This window comes from Pocillopora verrucosa, chromosome 6 (assembly GCF_036669915.1).
Source record: "Pocillopora verrucosa isolate sample1 chromosome 6, ASM3666991v2, whole genome shotgun sequence".
Taxonomy (NCBI): Eukaryota; Metazoa; Cnidaria; class Anthozoa; order Scleractinia; family Pocilloporidae; genus Pocillopora; species Pocillopora verrucosa.
The window spans coordinates 1,298,036-1,325,465 of NC_089317.1; the positions used below are offsets into that span (position 1 = coordinate 1,298,036).

The window sequence follows — 27,430 nt, forward strand, 5'->3', positions numbered from 1 at the left end:
TTCCACAAGTAATACTCAAAAGCAATACGCTCTACCATCTACGCTCTACCACACGGGGAATATCCGGTGATAATTCCCATTTATTGCGAGAGTATACTACATCATGGGACGTGTTAAAAGCAGTTGCTCGCGAGCAAAAAATATTTGATGGATGAATAGGTACCTAGTGAGCATAGCAGCTAACAATGAACCATTAAATCTGAAATCACGTTCTATTTGAAAAAAACGACTTTCTTCCTTTTTCTGTTTAAAAGAAGAATTACGTCGTTCGACTTAACTTAAATCTATCAGACACGCACCAATAAAATACCATAAACGATAAAAAATATTTGCGCTTCATTGCATTGCTTTGCATAAAGAACTGTTATGATATCGAACACCACGCACAGGTCATCGTTATCAACGTTCAATAAACTCTGCCCTCTCAGTTCTATTGTTACAGTTTTACGTGGAAGACATGAAATCAACGGTTGATAACACGTACGGAAACATACGATGTAAGTAACTATATATTGGACCTGGCAATCAGCATTACGTGTCTATGTATCTATAACCTCCATGCATGCAAGTGCGAAGTGTGATTTTGTTCAGTTCGATTCTTGTCTGAATACATGTACTTATCACATCACGGGTACTGTGCTGAATATTGCGGTGAGCGCGGGGTTGTTGTCAACTTTGTGCTATCAGTGCAGTGTTTTTCGATTTTTTTTTTGGCGGTGTTGCGGCTTTGCCCCCCTCCCCCTCTAAAATTCCCCTTTCTATTTGTACGTGATGCTTGTGTAATCCCTCCGTGCAACCCCAGCTTAGCGGCGCACGATTTTACCGCCAACAAGAAGAGCACTCGATCCAAAGAAACAAAGAAATTTAGTGCAGACTTACCATAATTTTCAGTATTGTCCAGAGAATCTCTTAGATTTGGGGTTTATAAAAGACTGACCGTGATTGCTCTGAAGTGTCGAAAACTGCAGCGTCATTCTTAAGCTTCTGCAGCGGAAACCATGGATTTGGTTTCGCTCTTTCTGACCAATGGCGTGGGATTTCCGGTATATGAAAAGCGGATGAGATCAATTAGTTTCTTTTGAAAATGACTATTCGCCACATGATAAAAAAATACTAGTCAAAGCTATATATACAATAATGTCCGTTGTAACAGGCCACGGGCTCCTTCCCAACTGACGAAGACAAGACATTCTTTAGGATTCGTGGCGCTTAGAGAACCTTCTCGCGAAGTCGATTTCTAATCCCGTCACGCAACACGCTCGCTCTCATTTCGTGATGTGTTCAAACTAGGGCTCTGGGTGGAATCAAGCGTTTCTTACAGTCGCGAGAGAAAGTATGACCCGCATTCTTTTCGCCGTTGTTTCTTATTCAAAGGCTAAGGGAAAATTTGGAATTATGGAGTGTGTGGTGTGTTCAAAGATGATAAGAAATTTACTTGAATATGCAAGAGTAATATAAATTGATATTTATTATCAAAATCCCTAATTCTTCTAAATATATAATGGTAATAGGACCGAGTGGAGTCCAATTCTGTCTGTAATCATACGAGTGATCGACAAAATCGGACGATTTGTCAATCACTCGTATGATTACAGACAGAATTGGACGACATGAAATCCTGTTACCATTAATCATAGCCACAACAATTTCCGAAAAATAAAATACATTTAGGATAAACATCTCTATTAGGGACAATGTCTAAAGCAAAAAAATTTGGAAATATCCCAGTTTTGCTTTTCAGGGTGAGTGGTTGTTGCTATGGTTATTGCGATCAATTCTGTGATTGGTGGATTTAGCGTAGTGAACTTAGTGTGATTGGCTGTCCGATTACAGCCAACTGTCCGATTACAACTGTACAGAGTGATTAGTGATGTATAAAGCATCTGACGCACCAATTACATTTGAGGAAATTGCAATGGTTATGATTAATTCAGAAATTGAGCAGTTTTGACCAGAAACATTTTGACAACCATTTTGACGCTTAAGGATATTGCAATGTGTCAAGACTCATGGAGCAATTTACGATTGAATGTCGAGAGGAATCCGGAGTTCTTTACTCTGTGATTGGTCTCCCTTTTAACCAATCAGATGCGGCCAATCCTGCCTCGTGTTTCCCTGCACTCGAACCGCTGACCTATATTTCTTTGAATTTTGATTGACACTTTTCCTCCTTTTTTACTGGCCGTTGTGATCACCTCGGTTTTGATTTCATTATTTTTTTTTCTAACTCTCGAAACGAAAAGCGCTTCATTGTCAGATATCATATTCCAGCATTTGAGCGCTTTTGGATTGTGTGTCGTAAATCCGAAACCTAAGTAATCACAGTGGCAGAAGGTAGGAAAATACCTTTAAGAGCCAAAGTCAAAGTAAATTTAGCAAACTGTCTAAAGCGCGGGAAAACGCGAGTGACTAAGTTTGCATCTGATTGGCTGACGGATTGGCACGAATTTTCTAGAACCAATCACAATGCGGAGTAAAGCAACTCACTTGCAAACTGCTCAAATTTTTTCTTCAAAGTTTGCTTGCACAAGATTTAGTTAAATCCGAAGAAGCTGTGAAAATGAGGATAACTATCAATACTGCCTATGCTTTGAACAATTCATGCTGTATATATTCGCACTATGTATGAACTAACTATCAGCCTTGTCGTCTGCAAGATCTGGACTAGAGGACTCCTGTATCGCTTTTAGTTTGTCCACCATTTTATCAATCTCCTCATCGCTGTCTTCGTCCAAGTTCCCCTCGAACTTCACTCCTGCAGGAAGACTGAACGATGTGCGGCTGTCACGGTGCAACGCGAACTCGTCACTAACAGACACTTCCAAGTATGTTTTGGTGGAGCTTCGCTTTTTTAAACTTTCTCTGGTCCTGTGACCACGGTAGTAGCTCTGGATCGTGACGGCAGCTTCAGATCTGGCGCGCCGAATCTTTCGTGCTCTATATCCTTTGTAATGAGCTTGAATGGTTATTGCAGCGGTATTTTTGTTCTTCAGCTGCTGTCGAGTGTAGTAGCCGCGATAGTTTGATTGGATCGTGGTAGCAGCGTCATCCCTCGCCATTTTTGCATCTTTGACGGCATTAACACTCTTCTCCATTTGGTTTCTCTCGTTTTCCTCAATGCTTTCAGCAGCCATAATTTTGCCTTCGTTTTCACCAATGTTCATGTTCCGTTCACTTCGGATTGCTTCTCTGGCTCGGTGCCCTCGAAAAGCTGACTGTATTTTCAGAGCCGCAGCTTCTTCTTCTCCACGCCATGGAACAGGGCTATCTTTGCGATTTGGTCTCGAAATGCCGCCTCCTTCCAAATCTTTCCTAACAGCGTAGCCACGATATCCAGCTTGAATCTTTGTCGCTGCCTGGTTTCGCGCCTTTAATGTCTGGCGAGCATTGTAACCACGGTAACCAGCTTGTATGCGAGAGGCAGCCTCGTGTTCTTTCCCGCCAAAATTTTCTGCAGCGGCTGCTGATGTTTCTTCTTCTTGGTGATGTCCCTCATTCCCAGTCTCCGTCAAGGCTTTTGCTTCTTGTCTCACCTTATGCCCCCGGAATGTTGACTGTATTTTCGTGGCTGCTTTATCAAGTTCTCTTTTACTGGCCCCAGAAGGTTCATACCTGTAATAGCCGTCTATCTGTGATCCCAATAGACAGTCATCGTACCCTTTCTCTGTGTGACAAACGGGAAAAAAAAACATACACCACAATTATGCACACGTTCGTAATGTATGTCCAGAAGAATCATGTTGCTATGGTAAAATTGCATTGATAGTAATCGCACAATTTCTTTGCGTTACATTTTACAGGTCAACAGAGGTCCGCAAAGGGTGCAGAGAAGACCATTGTGAATTATTGCGCATCTTGGAGGTCAAAGAAACGGGTAGAGAAGAACTCTAAGGAATAACTGCTGTGCTCCAGTACTACAAAGTACACCGTAAAGAAATCAAGATTTTCTTGAATGCGTTGTCAAAACTTTGCGTAGATTGATTATCATATTTTTTTTATGAAATTACCAGGTCATGACGCTAAAATATTTTTTATTTCTGAAAGAAAAGCAAGACAGTTGCAAAACCACATAAATCGAAGAATATTAAATGTATGAGCCGAAATGAGTTTGAACAATACAACAAAATTTATCTTTTTTATCCATTGTTTAGGGCAGCTTTCACTAAATCTGGTGATTGGAGGACTGCGCAAATGGAAGGAAAGTTAAAGTAATAATAATAATAATAATAATAATAATAAATATATAAACAAAGAAAAACCAAATCAAGGAAAAAGACAAAAAATAAAAAGAAGAGAAACACAAATGCGATAATGGAAACTATCTAGGAAATTGTAAAGCAATTGTTTCGGCTTCCTTGAGCAATTTTCATTTCCTGTCCTGGCTAATATGCCTTCAGCTTTTCAGGCATTGTAACTTTAAAAGTTATTTCCTTTATTTGCTAAATTGCCTTTTGGCGCTGCACAACAAAAGGCCTTTCAATGAGACATACGCATCTGCTTCAAGCGGTATGGCATAAAGAAGGAATTGGCTTTATGCTACAATGATAATTTCTTCGATTACCTTCTTAGTTTTAAACTTGTTTTTCTGATAGAGAGGGTCAGTGTCAGAGGCTAGTGGGAATATCGTATGTTATTTTCTCTTTATGAGTCAGTTCGTGAACAGCAATTAAAATATTTAAAGAAAAAAAAAATCGAGTATGAATAAACATTTTATCGTCGCTAATTAGAATTGATCACCGATTTGAATTCGAGTCTAGGTTTGATTTCACATTACCCAAAGTTAGGGATTTTTTTTCCGTCAACGGATTAAGTTTAACAAAACTTTTAATTTTTTTCCTAAGATTCTTGAGAAAATCATATTGTGTCTAGAGATAGTGCAGGTGTTATTAAGTACATAGTAGCTGGGTTTTTTTCATTAGCATTCTGCTCTCTCACATTGAAAAGGCGCCTCCAGATAATATCTTATCACGATTAATAAAAGTTTTCGGAGCCAGGCGGGCCAGCTAAGAATATAAAAAAATAAGATAATGATGGCAGTAAAATAATGAGAATATTTTAATAATTTTACGCATAAGGTCTAAGCCAGGCAATTTATTCATCGAGGGGAAATAAATAGAAAACTATAATTTTTTTCCAGATAATTCACTTGGCTTGAATTAAAGGAAAATTAATTGTTTTAGCAAAGCGGTAGATCTGTAGGTTGTAATTTCCAATGCGTTTTTTCAGCAGTTTTTAGCATTGATCATCAAAAATAACAATTTGATTTTAAATTCTCTGAGAGAAATTATGTTTTGCGTGACTATCAAGAAAAAGAGCGAAGTTAATTGCACAGAATTTTAGATAATATAAAAAATAGTATGGTTTTCCTATATTTACATGTATTCATTCCAAGAAGAAAAAGCTGCATTTGTGGAGGATTACACCGAATATACCATTTCTAAACTTCATTCTTTGTAGTAAAATTTATAGCCCCCTCCATCTTTGGTAGCTCCTGATTTGTACACAATTTCGGCCTGAGGTCTATCGTTGACTCAGCGGGGTGTTTTGAAAATGCTCTAGTAAACGTTTCATAGCTTTTTGAAAATAATTAACACTACCAAACGCTGCTTGAATTGCGCACAAGGTGGTAAAGATTTCGCTTCATCATTTTACGATGATTTGAAGCACGCTGTCGATACAGTGTTGACTCGCGCGTTTAAAGGGCATTTGAGAATGTTTGAGTAACAGTGCCGGTGTTGAACAGATCACACTTGCCAAGCAGTTTTCACATCTGATTCCATTTTAACTAGCAAAGTAGCAACTTGAACGTAAGTATCAGTATCGATATGGCAAATAAGGGAATCAACATGCATCTTAGGAGAAAGTTAGAGATAGTATTTTAAGCAAAAGTACCTTGGCGTTCTTTCAACTTTTTATGGAAATAATCCGCAGCAAATTTATAAATGTTCTCCGGACGGCAACGCAAAATTTCCACAGTCAGGCCCTCGAGCAGGTTTCTGAAGCCACTTGGGACTGCCATTCGCTTGCGAAAGTCCTCAGAGTCTGCGTTTTCTTGTGTTTCCATGTCCATTTTGAGAAGAACGAATTGAGATGTTGACTGTCTTCTTCGTTGGTGATCCAAGCTTTGATAAACAACGATGCGACCCTGTAATTAATGAACACATCCGCCGTCGCTTTGGTGACAAAGGCATTTATATTCTGTTTCAGCGTTTACAATTATGTTGCTATTGAAAGAAGCTCAGTGTGAAATCCTCGGGTGACGAGTGGTTAGAGTAAATGTCACTTTTAATTGTGATGTGCTTTTTGTCTTTGGCTAAAGCTCTCGCTAAATTATCCAACATCCATCCTTAAGACGGCAGCCTTTCGAGCTTCTCATTTAAATTATAATTTATTTGATGGGCCTGTCTTTGTAAACGACTTTTCCAAAACAATAACATTCACTTAGTGCTTTGATGTATCGATTTCCTTGGTTGATCTGTCACGCCAACTTCTCTCTTGATGCGTGACGGTTCTCGTACCCAGACCTTCTTTTCTCTCCTCAAAAAAAAAGATGCCCTGACTATAGCTGACAATCCGTCCCGTCCCTTTTGCTCCAACCGGAGACTTCTTTTGCAAAATCGAATTTGTAGTTGAGAAGGCTGAAAAAATGGAAAAAGAAAAAAAAAAAAAATCAAGCCTCGAGAGATTTCAAACCTGTGCCTTGGGAGTGGGGTGATTATGTTACGTTCTCTGCCTCCCTCCCTGTCCACTTCGAAACTCACAGATACGGTAAAAAATGCAAGTAACCAGTTAAATTTAATTTACAATACAAAAACAATTTCTGTTGCTGTAAACAGCACTTTTGTTTGACCAGTCAGAGAGCAAATGACGTAAACTGGATTTAAAAACATCAACAGCCGATCAAGAACTACTTCAGCTCAAGGCTTTCTCTACCTGAATGCTAACGGCAGCGTATACGAAGCTGACCACAAAGAGAAGCCTCCACCTTTCGTGGTGCTGACGAAACAAAAAAAAAAAGAGAGAAGTCTAGTCTCACTGGTACGTTAAAAAGATTGCTCGCTTTCTTTTTTAGTTAAAGAAATTTTTGCACAGGGAGAATGACATTCCCCTCATAATATAATACATAATATAAATAATATATTTCTATTTATATCCTCTGTCGCCTTACAGCTCTCATCAATTACTGGTTTTCTTTTTTTTTCAGGTTCCAATCGTTGAAATATAGGCATCAACTTTGCCAGACTGAAATAAAGAGAAAAACATCAGCACCATTGTTTTTGTTTAAATCACAAAAAGCTTGGCAGTTAAACAGAAAAACAGCAGGTACCTGTGAAATGACTGAGGACAAGAAAGAAACGCAGTCTTCAAGTCCTGGTAACGCAAAATGTTTTCCTCCAATGCGTTACATGGTAGCCTCGATGACCTTTCTGGGTTTTGCGAACATCTATGCTATGCGAGTAAATCTTAGCATGGCTATTGCTGTCATGGTCGCAAATCAGACGGTTATACACCATGGTATGGAAGCTCAGGTACTGTAAATTTTTTGAAAACTCACCATATCAAAGCGAGAGGTTACTGAAACTTCAGGTTATTTAATTCTTTATTCTGAAGAGAACATGTTTCATTTGTTAATCACAAAGATGTTTCCCTCGTTTCTCTAACAACCATAGGAGCCTGCAGAGTTTTCATGGACCACAAAAGTTCAAGGTATTTCTGTCCCATCGTTCCATCGTTCCATCGTTCCATCGTTCCATCGTTCCATCGTTCCATCGTTCCATCGTTCCATCGTTCCATCGTTCCATCGTTCCATCGTTCCATCGTTCCATCGTTCCATCGTTCCATCGTTCCATCGTTCCATCGTTCCATCGTTCCATCGTTCCATCGTTCCATCGTTCCATCGTTCCATCGTTCCATCGTTCCATCGTTCCATCGTTCCATCGTTCCATCGTTCCATCGTTCCATCGTTCCATCGTTCCATCGTTCCATCGTTCCATCGTTCCATCGTTCCATCGTTCCATCGTTCCATCGTTCCATCGTTCCATCGTTCCATCGTTCCATCGTTCCATCGTTCCATCGTTCCATCGTTCCATCGTTCCATCGTTCCATCGTTCCATCGTTCCATCGTTCCATCGTTCCATCGTTCCATCGTTCCATCGTTCCATCGTTCCATCGTTCCATCGTTCCATCGTTCCATCGTTCCATCGTTCCATCGTTCCATCGTTCCATCGTTCCATCGTTCCATCGTTCCATCGTTCCTTTCTATCTTTTCTATCTTATTACTGGACTATTGAATCAAAATGATAATCAATCCCTTCCAATCATTTCCAGGGGTAATTCTCAGTGCTTTTTACTACGGCTACTTGGTAACCCAGCTTCCAGGTGGTGTTTTAGCACGAAAGTTTGGCGGCGCCACGATCCTCGGATTGAGTGTTGGAACCAGTGGGGCTTTGACAATGTTAACACCTCTTGCTGCGCGTGTGCATGTGGGGGTGCTAATTGCCTTACGGGTCGCAATAGGGATGGCAGAGGTAAAATTGAAATTTAATCCGTTTCTTAGTCTATGCATTTGCATATTATTTTACCTATTTAAGTTTCAAGTTGATCCCATTGGTACTAAAAGAGTGTTACACATCCCCCATTCATGGTCTTACACTTTTGTTTTTCGTATATTCCCAGGGATTTGTGTATCCGGCTGGACATGCGCTATGGAGCCAGTGGGCTCCTCCATTAGAGAGGAGTACATTAGCCACATTCAACCCCGCTGGTATCATGATTATGACATTTCTGCCCTTTGATATGGCATAATTATCATAATTTAACATATTTAATCATCATAATTAAATACATCGGCATATGATATGGTCCCTGTTTCAAATTAAAAGCTGGTCCAGTGCCCTCCCTCTCCTCCATTACTTTAATACCCTTCCGAGTTAGGTTTACCGAGCCCATTCCAAGTTTGTTACAGGCTGTCCATCGTATTAATTAGTATTAGTGGCCCATGAATGGGCCCCAGTTAGTATTAATTAAAACATTATTTGATTTATATTACCAAACACACTAAAAATGTCTCACTAGTCTAAATAGCTTTCGATTAATTTCCTGATAAATTAGATATTTCATGCCTGATGGATGAAAAAATTATTGTATATTCTTCTTAAATTCTGTTTTGTCAGGAGCAAGACTGGGTATTATTATATCAATGTATTTATCAGGCTACCTCGCTTACAACATCGGTTGGTCATCCATATTCTACGTCTTTGGTATGTATAAAATCGAATGAATTGAAAACCAGTCTCGTCTCCAATAGTCCATTTTACGGTTGCATGCTTGCTTGCCGAGCCTTTGATTAGGAGTGAGGCTATAGGCGACCTTGTTACGATTCAAACGTCGCTGCTTTTTAAATGTAAATTACTTTGTTATCATGCTAACTAGATACTGGTCGCTATCACAACAAGGTCACCTTCAGCCTCACTCCAAATCAAAGGCTTGGCAACTAAGTATACATCTGTAAAATGGCCTATTCACTTTTCTTTATCAAAAGTGAGAAGCACTCCCAGAAGGAGGTTGATTTAATTCAGCACATTTCCTTTCTTCTTCCCTGTGCATTCGGGAAAGAGTTTGGACGACTCTTAATTAAACTTGGAACTTATTAAAATGTGCTATCCTCCTTTAGGAACCAGTGGTGTGCTGTGGGCTGTCATCTGGTTCGCTTTGGTCAGGAATTCTCCGTCGAAGCAGCCATGTATTTCTGCCAAGGAGTTAGAGTATATAGAGAGTAGTCTGGGAAGTGATTTACATGCTAAGGTAAATGAAACGAGCCCTGGTTTACTGGCTTAGAACCCTCAAAGTAAAGTTTCTGTTTTAGCCCCTACGAGTATTGAAGTTGCTTCTTGGGGTGCACTAAAGTGTCGTACCATTTGAAAGTTAGCCAACCGTGTACAACTAGCATATTTTTTTTCGTAGTTTTAGTATGAAAATCAACAAAAAGGCATCCAACCTTCCCCAAAAAGTTTTAAATCTTAGAAAGACTGATCCGAAAATTTTTATAATAACCGTTTGGAATTTTCTAAGAGAACCGCAGCTCCCATAAAACCGCACCCGTCTAGTATTATTGGTTGATTAGTCTTATAGGTCACGCTTATGCCTCTTTTAACAGGACGTTCCAATTCCTTGGAAGTCAATATTTACTTCTTTACCACTGTGGGCCATTATGTTGGCTCATTTTACGCAGACCTGGGGTCTTTACACCATGATGTCAGAGCTACCTTTGTATTTTAACCAGAGACTTCATCTAGACCTTAAAAAGGTACTGTGAAACTGCTCCACTAATTTGACACTGAAAAACGGTGTCCACATTCTTGCACAGAGGCCCATGCGGTTGAAGCGTATCGCAGTTTTGTACCAGTAGGGGACTGATAAAAGATTGCTCTTCCCCATTGCTACCCCTCTATTGCAAGACTATTGCGTGAGGTTATGTTCCGTCATTTTGTCAGTTTTTTTACCTGGGTAGAGATTGTTAGAATTAAGCGTCGTTAGTGATAATGGCGAGCACTCATCTCGTTCCCAGATCATACCATGTAGCTGAAATGTAACTGCTCGGCCGTGGAGGGTCTAGGTATGAGACTAGGCTGGGCCCCAAACTTAGACCTCGAGGGGCCAGTGGTTCGTTCCCCGACCCGATGTATCCTCAAGGGGAGGGGGTGCACTTTTTATCGGTTCCACGAGTTTCTCCTTTTTCTAGCAACCAACACTTCAAACTGAATTTCAGTTTCCATACTCTTCCTAGATAATGATAAGAAGTGATTGCTGAAAGATACGAGTTAGGTATCTTGAGTAAATAATTTATTCTAACATCTTAGACATCCGTGGCTTCAGCTTTGCCATACATTCTAGTTCTACTGGTTTTAATATCTGGAGGACGACTTGCTGATTACCTTCGGAGACATTTCTTGAGCACTGGAACAGTAAGAAAGATCTTTAACACGTTAGGTAAAGTACAAGAAGGTTATGGTATTGCTTGAGGGAAATTATTCCCTTGTCTAAAACAACATGAAAAAGCTCAAGTTTCCTGAAGTATTTCGCACACACATAAACTTGAGTGGAAGATCAGAGATTTTTGGTGGGTTTAAGAAAATCTGTCTCAGATGCATTTACTTCCACGCCACAGTTTCCTCTTCCCTTCCTCCTCCCTAACCCCCACCTCTGATCAGTGCAAGCGCGCACCTCCGAAAAACATATCTTCTCCGATTTGGAAATCGGAAGGGATTCGGCTTGGCTGAGTTTTGAAGCGTTTTCTTTCGGTTGCTTTCCTCTCTGCCAGTCCCGCGTCTGTCTGTCCCAGGTCTTAAGTTATTGAGACGAAGCGCGGTTGAACGACAATTGAAACGGACGAGTGGCTTGGGTCGAGGTTACGTTATTGGACTCAGGCCTTCCTCGTTTTTTCGCACCGCCGCTACCATCACGCCGTTTCTCATTTCGCGCCGTTTTACCAACAGGCTAGTTCTGCGTGAGGACTGGAATAAGTGACAGGTCTCTATTAGAAACGATAGGGTTTAAATTTTGGCTGAGGTTTGATCGAACTGTAAAGTGGATATGTCTTTTTATCAAGGGTCATGGCGTGGCGGGCAGAGGAAGGTTGGGTCCAGGGAAGGGGATGAAATGATTAAATCAAAAGGATTCCGTATTCAATTTTTTGTCATGATAATCCTGTTCTTTCCCTATTCCAGGATTTTTACCAATGGTAATTTTTCCAATAGCAGCTGGTTACGTCAAAGAAGCAGACCATACAACTGCTATGGTGATGATGACGCTTGGAATAGGCCTAAATGGTTTTTCTGAGTCAGGATTTTTGGTGAATCCTCTGGACATTGCACCAGCACTGGCCAGTGTACTGTTGGGTGTCACCAACACGGCGGCTACAGTGTCAGGAATTATCAGTCCCACCCTGTCGGGATTTATCGTGCAAAATCATGTAAGAACGCGTGAAGTGTCACTACGACGATTTTAACAACGTCAAATCAATGTTTTTCATTTTACATTGAAAACTCCTTTCCGTGGATGGGAATTATAGTTACAAATTTTTCACGAGGAAAGCTATTCCTCGCAGCAAGAATAAATATGGATCAATTCTTTGGTTTGTATTAAAATTTCACGCAATTTATGTTCTTTTTGTTTGATTCCAAGTTCGGCTTGCTAGCCAGTCAACCAGTCAGGCAGAGATTTGGTTGGCATGTCATCGATTCAGTCATAGTAAGTCAGGGAGTCAGTTAGTCAAATAAGTTTGTCAGACAATCATGATCAGTCAATAAGCTTGTCTGTCAGTCACTCAGTCAGTTTGGCTGACAAATGTTTAGTCCCTCGTTCATTCATTCATTTATCCATTTTTTCATTCATTCGTTTAGACAGTCAATCAGCCTGTACTTCAATCAGTCAGCCGGTCAGTCTGTCAATTAGTCAGAAAGTCAGTTTGTCTGTCTGTCTGTGAGACGTCCTTCTTTTCTTTCCTAACAGAGTGCCGAAGAATGGAGAATGATTTTTTACATAAACGGAATAGTCTATCTCATTGGTGGAACATTTTACTTGCTTTTCGCCTCCGGCGAGAAACAACCCTGGGCCAACGGAACCGACTGTGACAAGCTATCTGACAATGAGTTGACAGCGGATGGTAGCAAAGAAGAATAAGCAGATAAAAATTCTTAAAAATGAATCTGATCTGTAGATTAGGTCAAATTAAAGTTTTATTTTTTGTCAATTTATTTGAAAAAGGTATATTTCTATGGCAGTCTTATCAAACGTGCGCGAGAGCTTCCTAATCCATGAAAGAGAGGATGTGCTCAGTGGGGAACTGGTAATGAAATTGGGTCTCCGCCAATCAATCAATCCAATCTCGCACATTTATGCAAGAAACAATAATTATTTGTCAGCCATTCGCCGTCTTTCCCAATGAAGTTCATCTTCTGTGAAAAGATATACGGCTACGGAAGAAAAATTTTGTTCAAGAGACGAGAATTTCTGATAGATACTGTTTCTTGATTTGACTGCTTATCAGGATCAAATACAGGTACTGTCTGACAGAATTTTGCGGCTTCTTAAATATTACTTTTGATTTGTATTCTTTAACGAACAATTTTGCCTTGGTTGTGGTCCTTTTTGTATTTATTCGTTTTGTCTTGTTAAGATATCACAGTTTTTTTATCTGGGTCGATGTAATGGTTCGCTATTCAAGTTGCTTAGTTCGTTCAAAATGGAAAAAAAATTTACGATCTTTGTTCTTCGACTGATCTCCTACGTAACAGCTTATTTCGCTCTATGCCCTACTGTATGTACTTTTTATATTTTCTGTGTCTTCGTAAACAAGAAATATATATTTAAAATGAGTTGAGCTTAGCCAGAGTACTAGCGCTATTAAGACCGAAAGAAAGATTTCCATCTCAATATCTGTGCAGACATTTCGCTTCAAGCAATTATTTTGTTTTTGAAAAAGCGCATACAATCCGGAAAATTAGTTAAAATGTAAATTATCTGCTCTCTTGCGAAACAAGTGTACTGCGGTAGTTGGTTTTTTCATATAATCTGGATGGTCTTGTAACCTATATTCTTAGAATTTGAATGTTGAGCGAAGTTGTTGCATTGTTTTTCAACAGTTGTAATATTTTTTGGGATTTTCTGAGACGATTTTCAATTACTTTCCCCTTGGCTATGCAAATAATAGTTTGAGAGAAATACATTATGTCTGCTAATGATCAAATCTCGTGTTCAAATTTATATGCCAGTGGGTGGTTTTAATTTTATTTCTGTGCCTGGCAACAAGTCTCCAGATCTTACGTGTCTGTATGTCTCTGCATGTATTGCAGATCTAAGAACCTTTTTCCTGGGAATAAAACTTGGGTAATTTGAATATACCTCTGTCTTGACTTGAGACTTTGAGAGACCAAGCATTGTTAACCCTTGACACCCTTACATTAATATGCATAATCTCCATACTTTTCTCTTTACATTTACTAAGGTGCTAACAAGGAAAATAAAGTTAACAATTGAGAGAGTCTTAAGTTAGTGATCACTTCCTTTATTCTCCTAACCTTAATGTGTGATTCAGGGGTGATATTGTAAAGCGATATTAGATGTTGATCACTCTTAGGGGTCAAAAGGTTAACTGCTGATTTTCAGGAGAAAGATGCCTTTTTGAAAGGTATTATTATACTTAGTCTTGGACTCATCAGAGACATAAATTGCATATACTACTCACTAGTAATTGCTTAATTGTTTAAATGCTCAAGGAACCAAAATTTACTTGCCTAGTGCATCATCAAGTGTCTTTTTTTAATTGGGTTTTCCAAGTACGAAGGACTTTGTTAAGAAAAAAAGAAGTCAAGAAATCAGATCACAAAGACAAGCACTTTAAACAAAAAAATTAGCAAAAGTCACCCCATTATAGCCAAGGGTCTCTCCTTTGTCATGTATTGATTTAGGTTGTTTTTACTCTCTTTATTACACAGAGGGCAAAATAACTAAATGTTGATTGGCTAAGACAGAGGACATTTTTCCTTAATTTTGGTTATTGTCTTGGGCAATTACCAAAATTTACAAAACATTAAAAACAGGCTTAACTTTGCCTAAAAAATCTTTGTTATAATTTCATCTATGGCAAATGTTTTTAGTAGGGCTGGTTTTATTGCATTGGTGTTGTTGTACAAAAATAAAACTTAATTGAGCTGATTTGCCCTTTTTTCAGTTCATTGATGCAAACAGATCTCTGAAATAGCTTCCTAAAAAAGTGAATGACTGCATGTATTTTGGACCTTTGTAATAAAATTTTTTTTTACCCTTTATGATATAAACAAGTAATTGCTTTTTTCTGCGTGGAATTAAGGATTAGCATCACTTCTGCTTTTAGAACTTGCAGTTGCTTTAGTTGCCATTGTCAAAGCACTACTCAGGACAGGCAATTTCTACAACATCTGAAAACATACATGATATAAATCCTAATATTTTTACTCAGCACCATGCGGTTACCTATACAAATTTGTCAAAAATCACAGTGCCATTCATAGGTGTAATAGAGTACATTTTTCTGCCATGTGAGAGACTTCAAAGTGGTTGGTAGGTAAGGGTTGGTGTGAGGTCAGAGATTTTTTCATTCTGTAATCTTAAGAGTTGGTTAGTCTATAATTACTAACAATTGTATCATTATTACAGCATCAAAAGGTTGTCATGAATTCACCAGCTAACACAAGTGAGGAAAAAATGGTCCTTAAAGACAGAACAACTTATGATGATCAACTCTTCACCTCAGAAGAAAGAGAAAATTCTGGTCAAAATTCAAAGACTAAATGTAACTGTTCTCCGTTCTCAAAACGTTATATTATATCTGTACTGGCTCTCCTTGGATTTGCAAATGTCTATGCCTTGCGAGTCAACTTAAGTGTAGCTCTGGTTGCCATGGTGACAAAGACTTCAACTTTAAATGAAGAAGGCAAAATGGTAAAGGTACAGATGCCTAAATTCAATTTTGTTACAAACAGAGGTGGTAGCCTGAAAATGAACATATTTCCCCAAAGTCTTTTGGCCAAAACTCTCAGGCACAAAAGTCCACCAAGATGTCCATCCAGCAAAAGCTGGTTTCTGTCACAGAAAGTGACAAGGAGCATTGTTAGCCCTCTTGAGTGAGATAAGTCTCTAAGTCTATCATAGGCATTCCCCACTCCACCCCCCCTCCCCTGCAGTTTTTCAGGCTTCCCTTTATCAAGGGGCATGAATATAATCCAAATTCTATTGCACCACATGTTAAATGAATCTGGTTCATTTATGTGCCTATCATCTTCAATAAACTATTGAAAAAATTACACAGCACAGTATTTTTTTCAGGAAAAGCCACTTGTGTAATGCATTGTTATTATAATTATTGTGTTTTATTACAACTTTAAGAATAACTCAGCTGAAAACATATTCATTAAATGCATTACAAATTCACAGTTAAAATTCAATGTAAACAAATTTCAGACTGAAGTTAATTACTGCACAAAGTAACTGTTATTTTTATTATTAAACTTTTTTTTCCTTTTCACAGGAACCAGCAGAATTTAGTTGGAGCTCAGGAACTCAAGGTAAAAAATAAGATTTTAACTCTTCAACCCCCATGAGTGAGTTGACTGTAGTAAATAAACCAAAGGTTGTGAAACATCTTCTTGTGATTTTTTTTCTTTGCAAAATGTTATATTTTCAAGTGCTGATTTTAAGCCTTTTTTCGGTCGTCTTTTTTTTTTTTTTTTTTTTGTGATAGGAATTGTGCTGAGTTCATTCTTTTATGGCTACATAATTACCCAGCTCCCTGGTGGAGTTTTAGCTCTTAAATGTGGTGGTAAAAACTTATTTGGTCTTGGAATCCTATCCACTGCAGTCTTGACTCTGCTCACTCCAGTAGCAGCCAGGGCAAGTGTTGGGCTGTTGGTAGCGTTAAGGGTTCTGATTGGACTGTGTGAGGTTTGTGAATCATTAGACAATAGTTCTTTACTATAATAATTTCTAATAATTACTAATAATTAGTACTAGTAATTAAGGCATTGCCATGTGCAACAATTTTTAGTATATTGGCTCTGTGTTATGGAGAATGTTGAATCTTCTTCTCTCATAACAGGGTGTTGTATTTCCTGCAAATCATGCTGTCTGGACAAAGTGGGCTCCACCACTGGAGAGAAGCAAACTTGCCACAATAGCTGTATCAGGTTTGTGATTTGTGAACCAGACCAAGTAAAAATTTGAAAAAACAGTTAATAGTAATTTTAATTATTACTATTAATATTTATTATTATTGTTACTATTATAAAGCAAACATGTTTTACTTTTTTAAAATCCTACTGCTTGAAGGGTTCAAGAGTAACAAGGAGAAGCCCTTGTGATGCGACAAATGCTGATTTTGATGTTTAGGCAACAGAGGGAGCAATTTGCTTGTGAAATCTTTTAGATTTTATCAGCTTTTAAACAATTTTTAAGTGTAGTTTTAATTGTAGTTTTAACATGGATTTGATTTCTAGCTATAGATTATTTTATATGATTAAAATTTTTTATGATTATAATGGTTAGTATTACCATCACTATTGAATAATTTTTATTGTTGCAATACAGGAGCTCACATTGGCACAGTTGTTGCAATGCCTTTATCAGGTGTTTTAGCTCAACACCTTGGCTGGGCTTCAGTGTTCTATGTTTTTGGTAAGTTTTCTTTTATTCTGGTGTATAGTCAAGCATTTCAAGTGCATTGTAGCTTTGTTAGAATGGTCTTTATTTTGCCATACTTTAATCTGTGAAGGGAAACAAAACAAATTAAAATCTGTGTTACACAAAATAAAAATCTCTGCGGTAGTCTTTGCAAAGTCACCACTAGGTTCATGACAAAATCAGTGCATTGGTGAAAGAAGAATTGCACCATTTAGCCACAACATACAAATCAGTAATTTGAAATATTACCTGGTGTCGTAGCTGTGCTTTTTATAAGGTGTTGTCAGCAGAGAACATACTATTAGTTAATGAGCTGTTTGAATGACATGACCTGACAATTATTCCCTGGCCAGACATACACATGCAAATTGTTACATGATGAAGACTTTCTGCAGCATGTTTGTAAACAACAAGGTTTTTGGTGGGGTTCATGTTGAGTATTTGCTAGGTTGCATATTATATGCAATCCACACTTGTGGTGAACTGATCACTTCATCCTTCTGGCTGGTGAAAGGACAGGAATAGTTATGAAAAAGTCATCAAAAATACATTAATAATCATTAATTATTCATTATCAATTACTCCACAGGCTGTATGGGTATTTTGTGGGCCATTGTCTGGTTTTTAGTTGTGAAGAATTCACCAGCAGAAGATCCAAATATTTCAGAGGAAGAGAGATTATACATTGAAACTTCACTTGCTAATGATGATCAGAAGAAGGTATTAGTTCAAGACAAATGTTTTGTATAAAAAACACTCCAAAAATTTTTCCTCCTCAGAGGAAACATACCATGGTAATCACTCAAACAAATTCTTTACAAAAGGTTCTTTTAAATTTGTCTCAAATGTGAGTCAACAAGAAAAGTCAGAACTGCCAAAAAGATCCACATAACCTTCAGACATTAAGGGACTTTGTTGTTGGATGCTCCACCTGACTGAAGAAGTGTAAACCTGTAAGTAAACTAGGCCACCAACTCTTAACACCCCAACATCAGTATGTAGATTCTCCTTACTGTTCTCTATACATTTCCTAAGGTGCTGAAAGGAGAATTTGTTCAACAATCAAGAGCTTCTTCAGTTGGTGATCATTTCCTTTATTCTCATGACCTTAGTGTGTGATTCAGGGGTGATATTGTAAGGAGAAATTAGATTCTAATTTCTCCTTACAGGGTTTAGATTCTTTAGTAACTGAGGATCCTTGCTCTGCAGGAATCAGTGATGTTGCCCAAAAACAAAAAACAAAAAAATTGAACTGCACTGACTGATGAAAAAGTCAGGTCAGAGCGATTTTATTTTGAAGGGAAATTCTGATCAGCATCCTGCACTTCCCTTTTACCAATAGGTTATTGGATTTGGCATGGGTATTTTATGAGTCATACTTATCTAGCTCTCATGGGAGTTAAGTTTAATGCATGTTTATCCCTCTGGCTATCTTTTAACAGGACATGAAAGTTCCTTGGAAGGCCATATTTACCTCCTTGCCTGTTTGGGCGATAGTTGTGGCTCATTTCAGCGAGAATTGGGGATTCTACACTCTATTGACAGAGCTGCCCAGTTTTCTCAAACACAGACTTGACTTTGACCTTAGCAGGGTAAGTGCTCTGTTGGGTTAGTGGACATGAGGTACCCATCATTGATCCCAAATAGAAAATGGAAGAATTAACAGACAATGATTATGAACAAATGAATTATTGAAGGGAAGTAAAAGTGGAAGGATGAAAGAAAGGATAGATATATAAATACATGGAGAAAAGTACAAAGAACCAGGAATAAGAAGTTGTGATCAAAAGAACAATCAAACAAAACTTGTAAAGAACTGAACACCTGTTTATTAGTGTCTTTTGTTTTTGCCCTTTGGGATTTTTGTATGTTAGTCTATCATGTGCTGAGTGTATTTTAGCATGTTAGTCAAGTAATTTTTTATAATATATTCGTTAGTATCTAAAGGACGTGTTTTTTTGCCTGCCGTTTCCAAGTGGTCATTTTTCAGCCTATGGAAGCCAGATTTCATGTTACAGTTTGTCACCAATCCAGTGCAGTTTTTTCCCAGCTCCTAACAAATTTTTAACCACTTTGAACAACCACAACTACAACATCATTTCTTAAATAAAGTGTGTTAATACAATGCTGGATTGTTTGGAGTGTTTAGTGCACTGTTGGAAGTTATAAAGCTACCAAAAACTAAACATTATACAGATGGTAGATATATATGAGCACATTGTGACATAAGCAAACTGTTGCTGACACACATCTATAGAAGTAATTGGTAGAAATTTCACATAATAACATTTTTTTTATACTCTTTTTTACAGGCAGGATTTGTGTCTGCTCTGCCCTACCTTGTCATGGCAATAACAATTCAAACAGGCGGGCAGATCGCAGATTGCCTAAGAAGAAAAAAAATATTAAGTACAACAGTGGTACGGAAACTGTTTAATTCATTTGGTAAGTTAGCATCAGTAACCTTATTTTCAGTTTGAATCCTTAGTCCCTGTCTCTTATGCATGAGACCCAATGGGGAATACAAGCTGAGTATAACCACAAGAAAACTCCCATTCTCTAGGTCAAAATATTAAACAAGCACTGGTACCCCTCTCAGATAAGTGCCTCCCTCCCTTCTCCCTCGCTTCCTTAAATAGTAGGGATACAAGGAAGACTTGTTACCATTGCCACTTTCTTTATAACTTTTTAAGCTTCAACTATAGCGGGATCAGTACAGGTTTAACTTAATAGTTTCTCAGTAAGTGTTGTAAATATTAGGTTTCCTGTGCAATAGGCCCAGTCTTTACCAAGGTTTTGTCATTCAACCCTTGGTCAAACCTTGGCGCACTTGTGTTTTCATCACTTGTTATTTTTGCCTTTATTTTTTTCGGATGAGGATTGTTTAACTAGACTCACATTGAAGGAATAGAACATTATGGAATCATTCTGTGTATTGTAGCAATTTTCAAGGTTATGGACAAGGACACTTGCTTGTTTGTAAGGATTTCTCATCTGGTGTTGTATTCAAACAGTGTGCTGAGTGTAGTTGATCAGATTGAATAAAACGAAGAATTGACACAGAATTGACAGCTGTTACAAGTGTCTTGCTCTGACATGCACCCTTAACTTTCCAGCTGAAATTTGAAGCAAGCAGTACCTGGGTGCCTTTCAACGATGTACAACATATAGAATTGAGGTGTTAAATGTACTGGTGTATATTTTGAATTGAGAGTCCATTTCCCTTTCCAAACAACCCTTAAGCTCTAAGAGTGATGAGCACCTAATTTCTCCTTACAATATCACCCCTGAATCACACATTAAGGTCATGAGAATAAAGGATATGATCAGCAGCTAAAGAAGCTCTTGATTGTTAAACAAATCCTCTTAGTAAGTATACAAAGTAATGTAAAGAAAAGAGCATGCAGAGTATAGAGTAGATACTGTAGATACTGGTCGTAGTATCTAAAGTTTTGAATTAATTTCTTCTTGTTTAGGTTTTGTTTGTCAAGGTATCTGTATCATCATTGCTGGTTACACTACCAACTGGTTGGTCGCTGTTATTTGCTTAACACTTGCTGTGGGAGGAGGAGGATTCGCATTTAGTGGCTTCTATGTCAATCACTTAGACATTGCTCCACCTTTTGCTGGTATTTTGATTGGCATCACCAACACAGTGGCCACGCTGCCAGGAATCATTAGCCCTTTGTTGACTGGAACCATTGTGCAGCATCAGGTATGCTGGCTTGAATTTTACTTGATGTGTTTTTTTTTGCTTTATGATACCAGTGTAGAAACCAAAAAGAGATTGAAGGTGAAACGAAAGTACTGGACCTTGTTGTTAGAGGAGTGGATAATGCTATCTGCTGGATAAATGTCTATCTTGTGGATAGGGCATTATGTTTTCTTAACACTTATCACCTGAATGGCAATTTATCTGTTGAATAGCATTATCTGCCCTTTTTACAACTGGATGCTTGAGTTTATGTTGGGAGGTCTCTACTGTGCATTGCTTTCAACTGCGTTTATGCAAATGACTGCAGAGGTGGCGGTGGGGTGCTTTAAGTGTGTGAGGGACTCATTGTGTATACTAAGAAAAGTAGGATCAATATCAGTATCTGGGCAACTGCCCACCTCTACCCCTCCCTTAACTCAACGACAGTCAATTGACAACAAGTTAAGGTTAATGTTAGGTTAGGGGAGGGGTAGGTGGGCAGTTTCCCAGATACAGATATTGATCCAAAAAGTTTAACATACCCATGTTTTAATTAAGGTTCACTTCTTGAATGTAAAAAGAGCTGTTCAATTGAGAAAAGTGCTGCCTAATATGATTGTGCTAAGCATGATTCTGATGTAGCAATTTTGAAAAGATTACAAGACTGAATATTTTGCCAAACTGGGGGGAGGGGCTGAGTGCCTCCCCAAACTTCAAGTTTTCACTTATGGACTGACCAATGGAATTAATATCGAGTAATATGTGTGTGTATAAATATATTCTTTTTTGTCATAGTCACAAGCATCAGAGTGGAGGATAGTGTTCTATCTTGGGGGACTTATCTACTTCATTGGTGCCATATTTTACTGCATCTTTTCTTCTGGTGACAAACAAATTTGGGCTGGTGGATACACTGAACTGACTCAAATAGATAATGACGATGACGATAATGAGGAACAAATGGAGTCTATAGATAGTTAATTTTTAAGTAATGACAAGGTTGGAGTTGTAATCAGCAACAAACGGTGGTATGCAATCAAGTCAAAATCAAACTGACAGAAACAGAAGCAAAATAGTGCTACCACTTTTGACTCTTTTTGGTTATGGTCTGTACAGAATAGATTGCTGGAGTTGCAAGTACTTTAAGCCCAAGAACACACATTGTCATTGGTTGATTTTCCCTCTGATGTTAGATACTAAAACCAGCAAGTTTTTACTAGATCATAAACCAAGACTTCAAAAGTGGAATTAGAATATTTTTCAGGTTTTGTCAGCTCTGTTTTCAACTCTGATGTCTGATTTTTGCTTGGATTGGATGTCTAACTGTTACAGTAAACCAAGGTTATTATTTATCTATTTATTGACTTATATTATTGAAGCAAAATGGATAGAATTTTATTTTTATGCAGTTGTTATTAACTGTATATATTGAGACATTTAGCTGACTAAGAGGAGAAGTATTTAGTGAAGTATTTTTGAGTAATGAAAACAAGTCTGTTATTTTGACACATCATATATCTAATTTAAAATACACAGTACATTACGAGAAATATATTGAGAAGGTCTTAACCTTTTCATTTCTCATTAGTAATTCTCCCAACTAACAGCCATACAATTCTTATGATATGAATTCTGAGAATTTGTGATTAGATCAACTAATAATCCCCCAATTGATATTTCCATTCTCATCACTTGTGTGCTTAATATTGTAATTATATTTTTTAGGAGAAATTCCATCTTGGTTACTCATGGGATTAAAAGGGTTGGTAATTGAAAGTAGGCCTCAAAAATTTAAATGCAAACCAGAAACATTTAATTATTTAAGCAAAGGTAATTCATCATGTTGTAGACTTGCAGCATACAATTACATCCACAGTAGTTCCATTCATACCTTGCATTTCACAGTAGTTGTAGTGTAAATCAGTAGTTACTAGAAATAATCAGTGTACAGTGTGCTTTTAATGACCACAGGGGCTAGAAAAACGGGGCAACTGTACTAAAGAGTGCAATAATATCATATGATTATACAGTCTCATACTTTGTTCATCTAATTTGTTTGGTAAGCTTATTTATTTATTTTTTGTTACTCAAACTCTCTTTTATACAGTATTTATTTCATTTTTATCACTTAAAAGTGCCCATCCTCAAATAAGCACCTGCCTTATAGGTATGAAAAGTTTAAAAGATGGCACCCAAAATAAAAAAAGAAAACTTAAAAAATATGAAAATTCTCTTTATCTTTAATTGACATGGAAAGTAACATTATCCTCCATGTTAAAATCGACAATATAAATGGAAGTAATGGTGTACAAAATAAATATAAAATGCAGTGGGATTTGCAGTCAATTCCACTTTACAGATATATGCAAGCCTAGAATTGACAGGGAATTGTAAGTTAAACTGTAATGGCAGGGTGCATGGAAGAAATCCTTCTTAAGTGGCTTCTGACAGGGTGCTTTACATTCTTCTCTCAAAGTTTCTTATAATTCTTTGTGAAAAACAAGAAGCATTATGTTGAGTTTACATCAAAAGTCATGAGGGACAGCATCCCTTCTATTGTCACAAATAAATCATGAGTGTAAACAAGAATATTTTATTTTTCTCTCCTTGAGTTATAAGTTATGTAAAGATCTACTATCTATATCACTATGTACTTATCTTCTAACAGGAGACATTAAAAAAACAAACAGCAACAATTCAGAATTGACTGATTGAATGTTTGATTACTGATAATCTTCATAAGAGATAACACTGTCTGCAAATCTTCATGACAGTTACATAGTGAAGTCTTGCATAAATGTAACTAACAAACCTCTCATTCCAAACAAGAGCTTAAAATTGAAAAGTAAGACATTTCAGAGAACAAAGACACAAAAATTTATACATCCATCTCACTAAGTATCCCCCTAATTTAGTGATCTGAAATGTTTCATCTGGATTGGTGTTTTTTTCAACCTTAAAAATTTTCCCCCTTCACATCCAGGAGTGAGCATCATTATCATTAACAACTAAATATTAACAAGAACTAGAGTCAAAATCTTATTCAGTCATCTTCACTGACAAATAAGTTAGCCCTGGATCATCTGTTCCATCTTACTGTGGAAATTGTGTTCCCTTACAATTGCTTACAATTTTTATTTTGACAAGAGTCTATTGTCAGGAGCTCCTCAGTTCTGTTTTTCTTATCATTCATCCATGGTGAGTACAAGCTTGCCCATAGTTTTCCCTGACTCCAAATCACTATGTGCCTTGGCCACTTGTTTCAGAGGATATGGAGTCACTTTGCTGACTTTAAGGGTACCTTGTTTTACCCAGTATAGAAGTTGTGCCATGCTTTCTTCCAAAATATCTCGTCGATCAAAGAGAAAGCTCAGATTGAATGCCATGATACTTTTATTTTCTGAAGTCATCTAATGAGATTAGAGAATGTGCAATTGGTTAGGAAGTGAATGAGTGTATCAATCAGTAATTCTCAGTCAGTTAGTAAGTCAGCCAGGCCACCAAGCAGTCAGCCAGTTGTTGGCCAGCCTGTCAATCAGTCTGCTAACTGCCAGCCAAATATTCAGTGGGTTGTCAGTCAGTCATTCAACCACTCAGCCAGCCTGGAAATCAATCAGTCAGTAAAGTGTCAGACAGTCTGTCAGTTGTTGGCCACTCTGTCAATCAGTCTACCAATCCACCAGCCAAATATTTAGTGGGTTGTTGGCAAGTCAGTCAGTCAATTTGGCCACTCAGCAAGCCTGTCAAACAATCAGTCAGCAAAGTGTCAGTCTGTCAGTTGTCAGTCAGTGTCCATCAGTCAGTCAATCAGCCTGTCAGTTTCAGTCTATCAGTCAGTACATAAGCCAGTCAGTCGGTCAGTCTGAAAGTCAGTCAGTCAGTCAGTCAGTCAGTCAGCCAGTCAGTTTCAGTCAGTAAGTCAGTAAGTCAGCTGGTCTGTCAGTCTTTTAATCAGTCAGTCAAGTGTCTGTCTGTCAGTCACTCTAACAGTCAATAAGTCCATAAGTCAGTTGGTCAGTCAGTCTGTAAGCCAGTCTTTCAGTTAATCTGTGGGTTAGTCAGTCTGTCTATCAGTCAGTCAGTTAGCTGTTAGCTGGTCTGTCAGTCTTTCTATCAGTCAGTCAAGTGTCTATCTGTCAGTCAGTCAGTCAGTCAGTCAGTCAGTCTGGCAGTCAATCAGCTTGTCAGTCAGTCCAAACATCAATCAGTTGGCCTCTCTTGACATTTTTAGTCTCATTCTAATAGTCTGTAACTCCACAGAGTCCCTTGAAATTGCAGTAATATTTTCAATAATAAATTGAACTGAGAATGTTAGAGTGCATGAATTTTACCTTCAAAGGATCAAATTTAGGAGTGTACCAGAGGTTGATTCCTATTTTTATCCACTGCCATAAACTGATGTACCCAGCTCCAGTATCACTAGACTTGGGAAGCATTGTATGAAAACCTGTAAAGGCATATATGCTAAGTCAGCAATGAAGTGGAGTGGTTCATCTGAACAGAGCTCATCCCACTTTCCACAACAAGAAGTGACAAAAAGTATTGACATCCCTGTGGATAGGGCACTAGTCCATCACAAGTTTCATGCCCCAAAATTTTTCCAGGTTTTTCTAAAATCTTGACAGTACCCACTAATATTCCTATATGAAAAGAGGCACAGTGCAATTTAAGGGGTCTTGCCTGAGGCCATAGCATACCATATTTACTTGCTTAACCATACCCCTGAAAAAGCATCCCTCTCAAATAAGGGCTGCGTTGGGGACAAAAAAGTTAAAAAGCACAGCGTATGAATAATAGTACAGCAGTCCCAGTTCAGCTCTTATTTGAAGAATTCTCTCACAAGCTGCAATAAAAATGTTAATAAACTCTGTCCTCAGATAAATGCAGTGGTCCATTAAAGTGCAGCACTTAGTCAAAGAGTTCTTTCACAAGTTGCTATGCCCTATATGCAATTGGGAATCTTGAGGGTACTAAATTAAATGTAAATCCTTTTGAATTCACAAAGTTAGATGTAAGAGAAGTGTACCCTCTCACAATGAGATTGAAGTTGTGTGAAGACATCACTTAACTGAGTGAAGGCACATACCATAGACAACTAATTTTCCACCAGGCGCCAAGTGATTGTAGCTCTCCTGTAAAGTCTCCACTCCATTAGCATCAAAGACAACTTGGAACCCTTTGGGAACATAGTACTTGGATGCTTCCCATATGTTTTCTTTAGATTTGTCTATCACATGATCACAACCTAACCATAACAAAAAGACACTGAGTATACAAGTTTCCTACAATTTCATAGAAGACTTTCAAGCCCTAGAAAATGTCACCATAAAATTCCAGGACTGTCTTGGTTTTCCAAGACCCATACAAACCCTGTGCAAGGCTCTGAGGAGTAAGGCACCTATCACTAATTATTGCCAGGGGTCAGAGGATTTTAGTGAGGATCACATGGATTTCAGGGGGAACAGAAGTGGGATTCATTGTTGTCAACAGGAGAACTATGGAAGAATATAGAAAATTGACTGCCAGTAAGAGGGGATCACAAGATTGTTACAGAGCCATATAGGGGGATCAGTTAAATATTCTTGTTGCATAACCAAAATCCTCTGCCTCCCTCCCCAACCAGGGGATAAAAAAAGTGATGTTCCCTAAGTTTCAAACTCTATAATTGATTTCTTGCTGAAAAGTGCTGAAGTATGTTATTTCAGCAGTGGATTTAACTTACCTAATTCTTTGGCCATGTTCACTTTATGACTTCCGCCCACTACGCCCACCACGTGACAACCACGGATCTTTGCGAGTTGAACCAGCATACTACCCACCCCTCCAGCGGCAGAGTGAATGAGTATCCAGCTTTCACCCCTGGGTCTTGCAAGTTCAAATAACCCATACCAAGCTGTCAAAGCCACAGTCAGGAAACCAGCTGCTTCGTTCTTGTCAAGATTTTCTGGCATTGGAAATATTTGATGCTCAGGTACTCTAACCCGCTTCGAGTACCCTCCAAATAGCGACACTCCGAATACTTTTTGGCCGATTTTAAACTTCGTCACATTTTTGCCTTTGCTTTCGATTTCTCCGCTAAATTCAAATCCAGGAGTGATCGGCCATCCAACAAATTTCTTAGCTGACTCGTATACGCCCCAGCGAATGCAAACATCGGCGTAGTTCACACCGCTTGCGTAAGTCTTCACAACAACGAGATCGTCTTCTCTGATGTTATCATTCATTCTGATGTTAGCACCTTCGGTAAATTCACCTTCTGAAAGCTCCTTGTATTCGAGCTTATCATATCCACCTGCAGAAGGGATGGAAATCATGCTTAAAGACGCTGGAAAAAAATACAGTGAAAGGAGCGAATTTTCTTGAAGCTAGAATATTCCAACTTATGATCAGAGTTCAAGGATGTATTGGTCAAATTCAGTCAGGCGTTACTTGTATTTGCCTCAAGCCTCTCTCTCTCATTTCCGCCAGTCTGAAGTCTAGACCGCGGCTCAACCACGACAATTAACGAAACAAAACTGCAAT

The 27,430-nt window shown here is 38.2% G+C and overlaps 3 protein-coding genes across 3 annotated transcripts; 1 reads left to right on the top strand and 2 right to left on the bottom strand.

Moving 5' to 3' along the window:
- Positions 1 to 1,585: 1,585 nt before the first annotated feature.
- Positions 1,586 to 6,444, bottom strand: LOC131768960 (abnormal spindle-like microcephaly-associated protein homolog). Its single transcript, XM_059084671.2, has 2 exons — positions 5,893 to 6,444; positions 1,586 to 3,664 (listed from the first exon to the last, which is right to left on the bottom strand). Exons 1-2 carry the CDS (start codon positions 6,068 to 6,070, stop codon positions 2,631 to 2,633), a joined length of 1,212 nt encoding a protein of 403 aa, XP_058940654.2. The 5' UTR covers positions 6,071 to 6,444; the 3' UTR covers positions 1,586 to 2,630.
- A 392-nt stretch (positions 6,445 to 6,836) lies between these two features.
- On the top strand, positions 6,837 to 23,141 carry LOC131769394 (vesicular glutamate transporter 3). The gene is made up of 21 exons (XM_066168277.1): positions 6,837 to 7,038; positions 7,205 to 7,529; positions 7,671 to 7,707; positions 8,329 to 8,528; positions 8,677 to 8,764; positions 9,174 to 9,260; positions 9,674 to 9,804; positions 10,157 to 10,306; positions 10,860 to 10,989; positions 11,727 to 11,971; positions 12,511 to 12,678; positions 15,196 to 15,486; positions 16,067 to 16,103; positions 16,280 to 16,479; positions 16,634 to 16,721; positions 17,122 to 17,208; positions 17,804 to 17,934; positions 18,657 to 18,806; positions 19,527 to 19,659; positions 20,691 to 20,929; positions 21,704 to 23,141. Exons 2-21 carry the CDS (start codon positions 7,335 to 7,337, stop codon positions 21,887 to 21,889), a joined length of 2,973 nt encoding a protein of 990 aa, XP_066024374.1. The 5' UTR covers positions 6,837 to 7,038; positions 7,205 to 7,334; the 3' UTR covers positions 21,890 to 23,141.
- LOC131768984 (synaptic vesicle membrane protein VAT-1 homolog) lies at positions 23,131 to 27,324 on the bottom strand. The gene is made up of 4 exons (XM_066167952.1): positions 26,631 to 27,324; positions 25,995 to 26,153; positions 25,240 to 25,355; positions 23,131 to 24,318 (listed from the first exon to the last, which is right to left on the bottom strand). The coding sequence occupies exons 1-4, from the start codon at positions 27,220 to 27,222 to the stop codon at positions 24,094 to 24,096; spliced, it is 1,092 nt and encodes a 363-aa protein (XP_066024049.1). The 5' UTR covers positions 27,223 to 27,324; the 3' UTR covers positions 23,131 to 24,093.
- Positions 27,325 to 27,430: the final 106 nt, after the last annotated feature.

Excerpts from the sequence above, each read along its gene's own strand:
- LOC131768960 (XM_059084671.2), bottom strand. The coding sequence starts at position 6,070 with ATGGACATGGAAACACAAGAAAACGCAGACTCTGAGGACTTTCGCAAG. Across the intron at positions 3,665-5,892 it reads AAAGTTGAAAGAACGCCAAG|AGAAAGGGTACGATGACTGT; the intron begins GTACTTTTGCTT and ends TTTGTCACACAG.
- LOC131769394 (XM_066168277.1), top strand. The coding sequence starts at position 7,335 with ATGACTGAGGACAAGAAAGAAACGCAGTCTTCAAGTCCTGGTAACGCA. Across the intron at positions 8,765-9,173 it reads AGCCACATTCAACCCCGCTG|GAGCAAGACTGGGTATTATT; the intron begins GTATCATGATTA and ends CTGTTTTGTCAG. Across the intron at positions 11,972-12,510 it reads GATTTATCGTGCAAAATCAT|AGTGCCGAAGAATGGAGAAT; the intron begins GTAAGAACGCGT and ends CTTTCCTAACAG.
- LOC131768984 (XM_066167952.1), bottom strand. The coding sequence starts at position 27,222 with ATGATTTCCATCCCTTCTGCAGGTGGATATGATAAGCTCGAATACAAG. Across the intron at positions 25,356-25,994 it reads TGGAAAATTAGTTGTCTATG|GTTTTCATACAATGCTTCCC; the intron begins GTATGTGCCTTC and ends ATGCCTTTACAG. Across the intron at positions 24,319-25,239 it reads CTAAATTTGATCCTTTGAAG|ATGACTTCAGAAAATAAAAG; the intron begins GTAAAATTCATG and ends TAATCTCATTAG.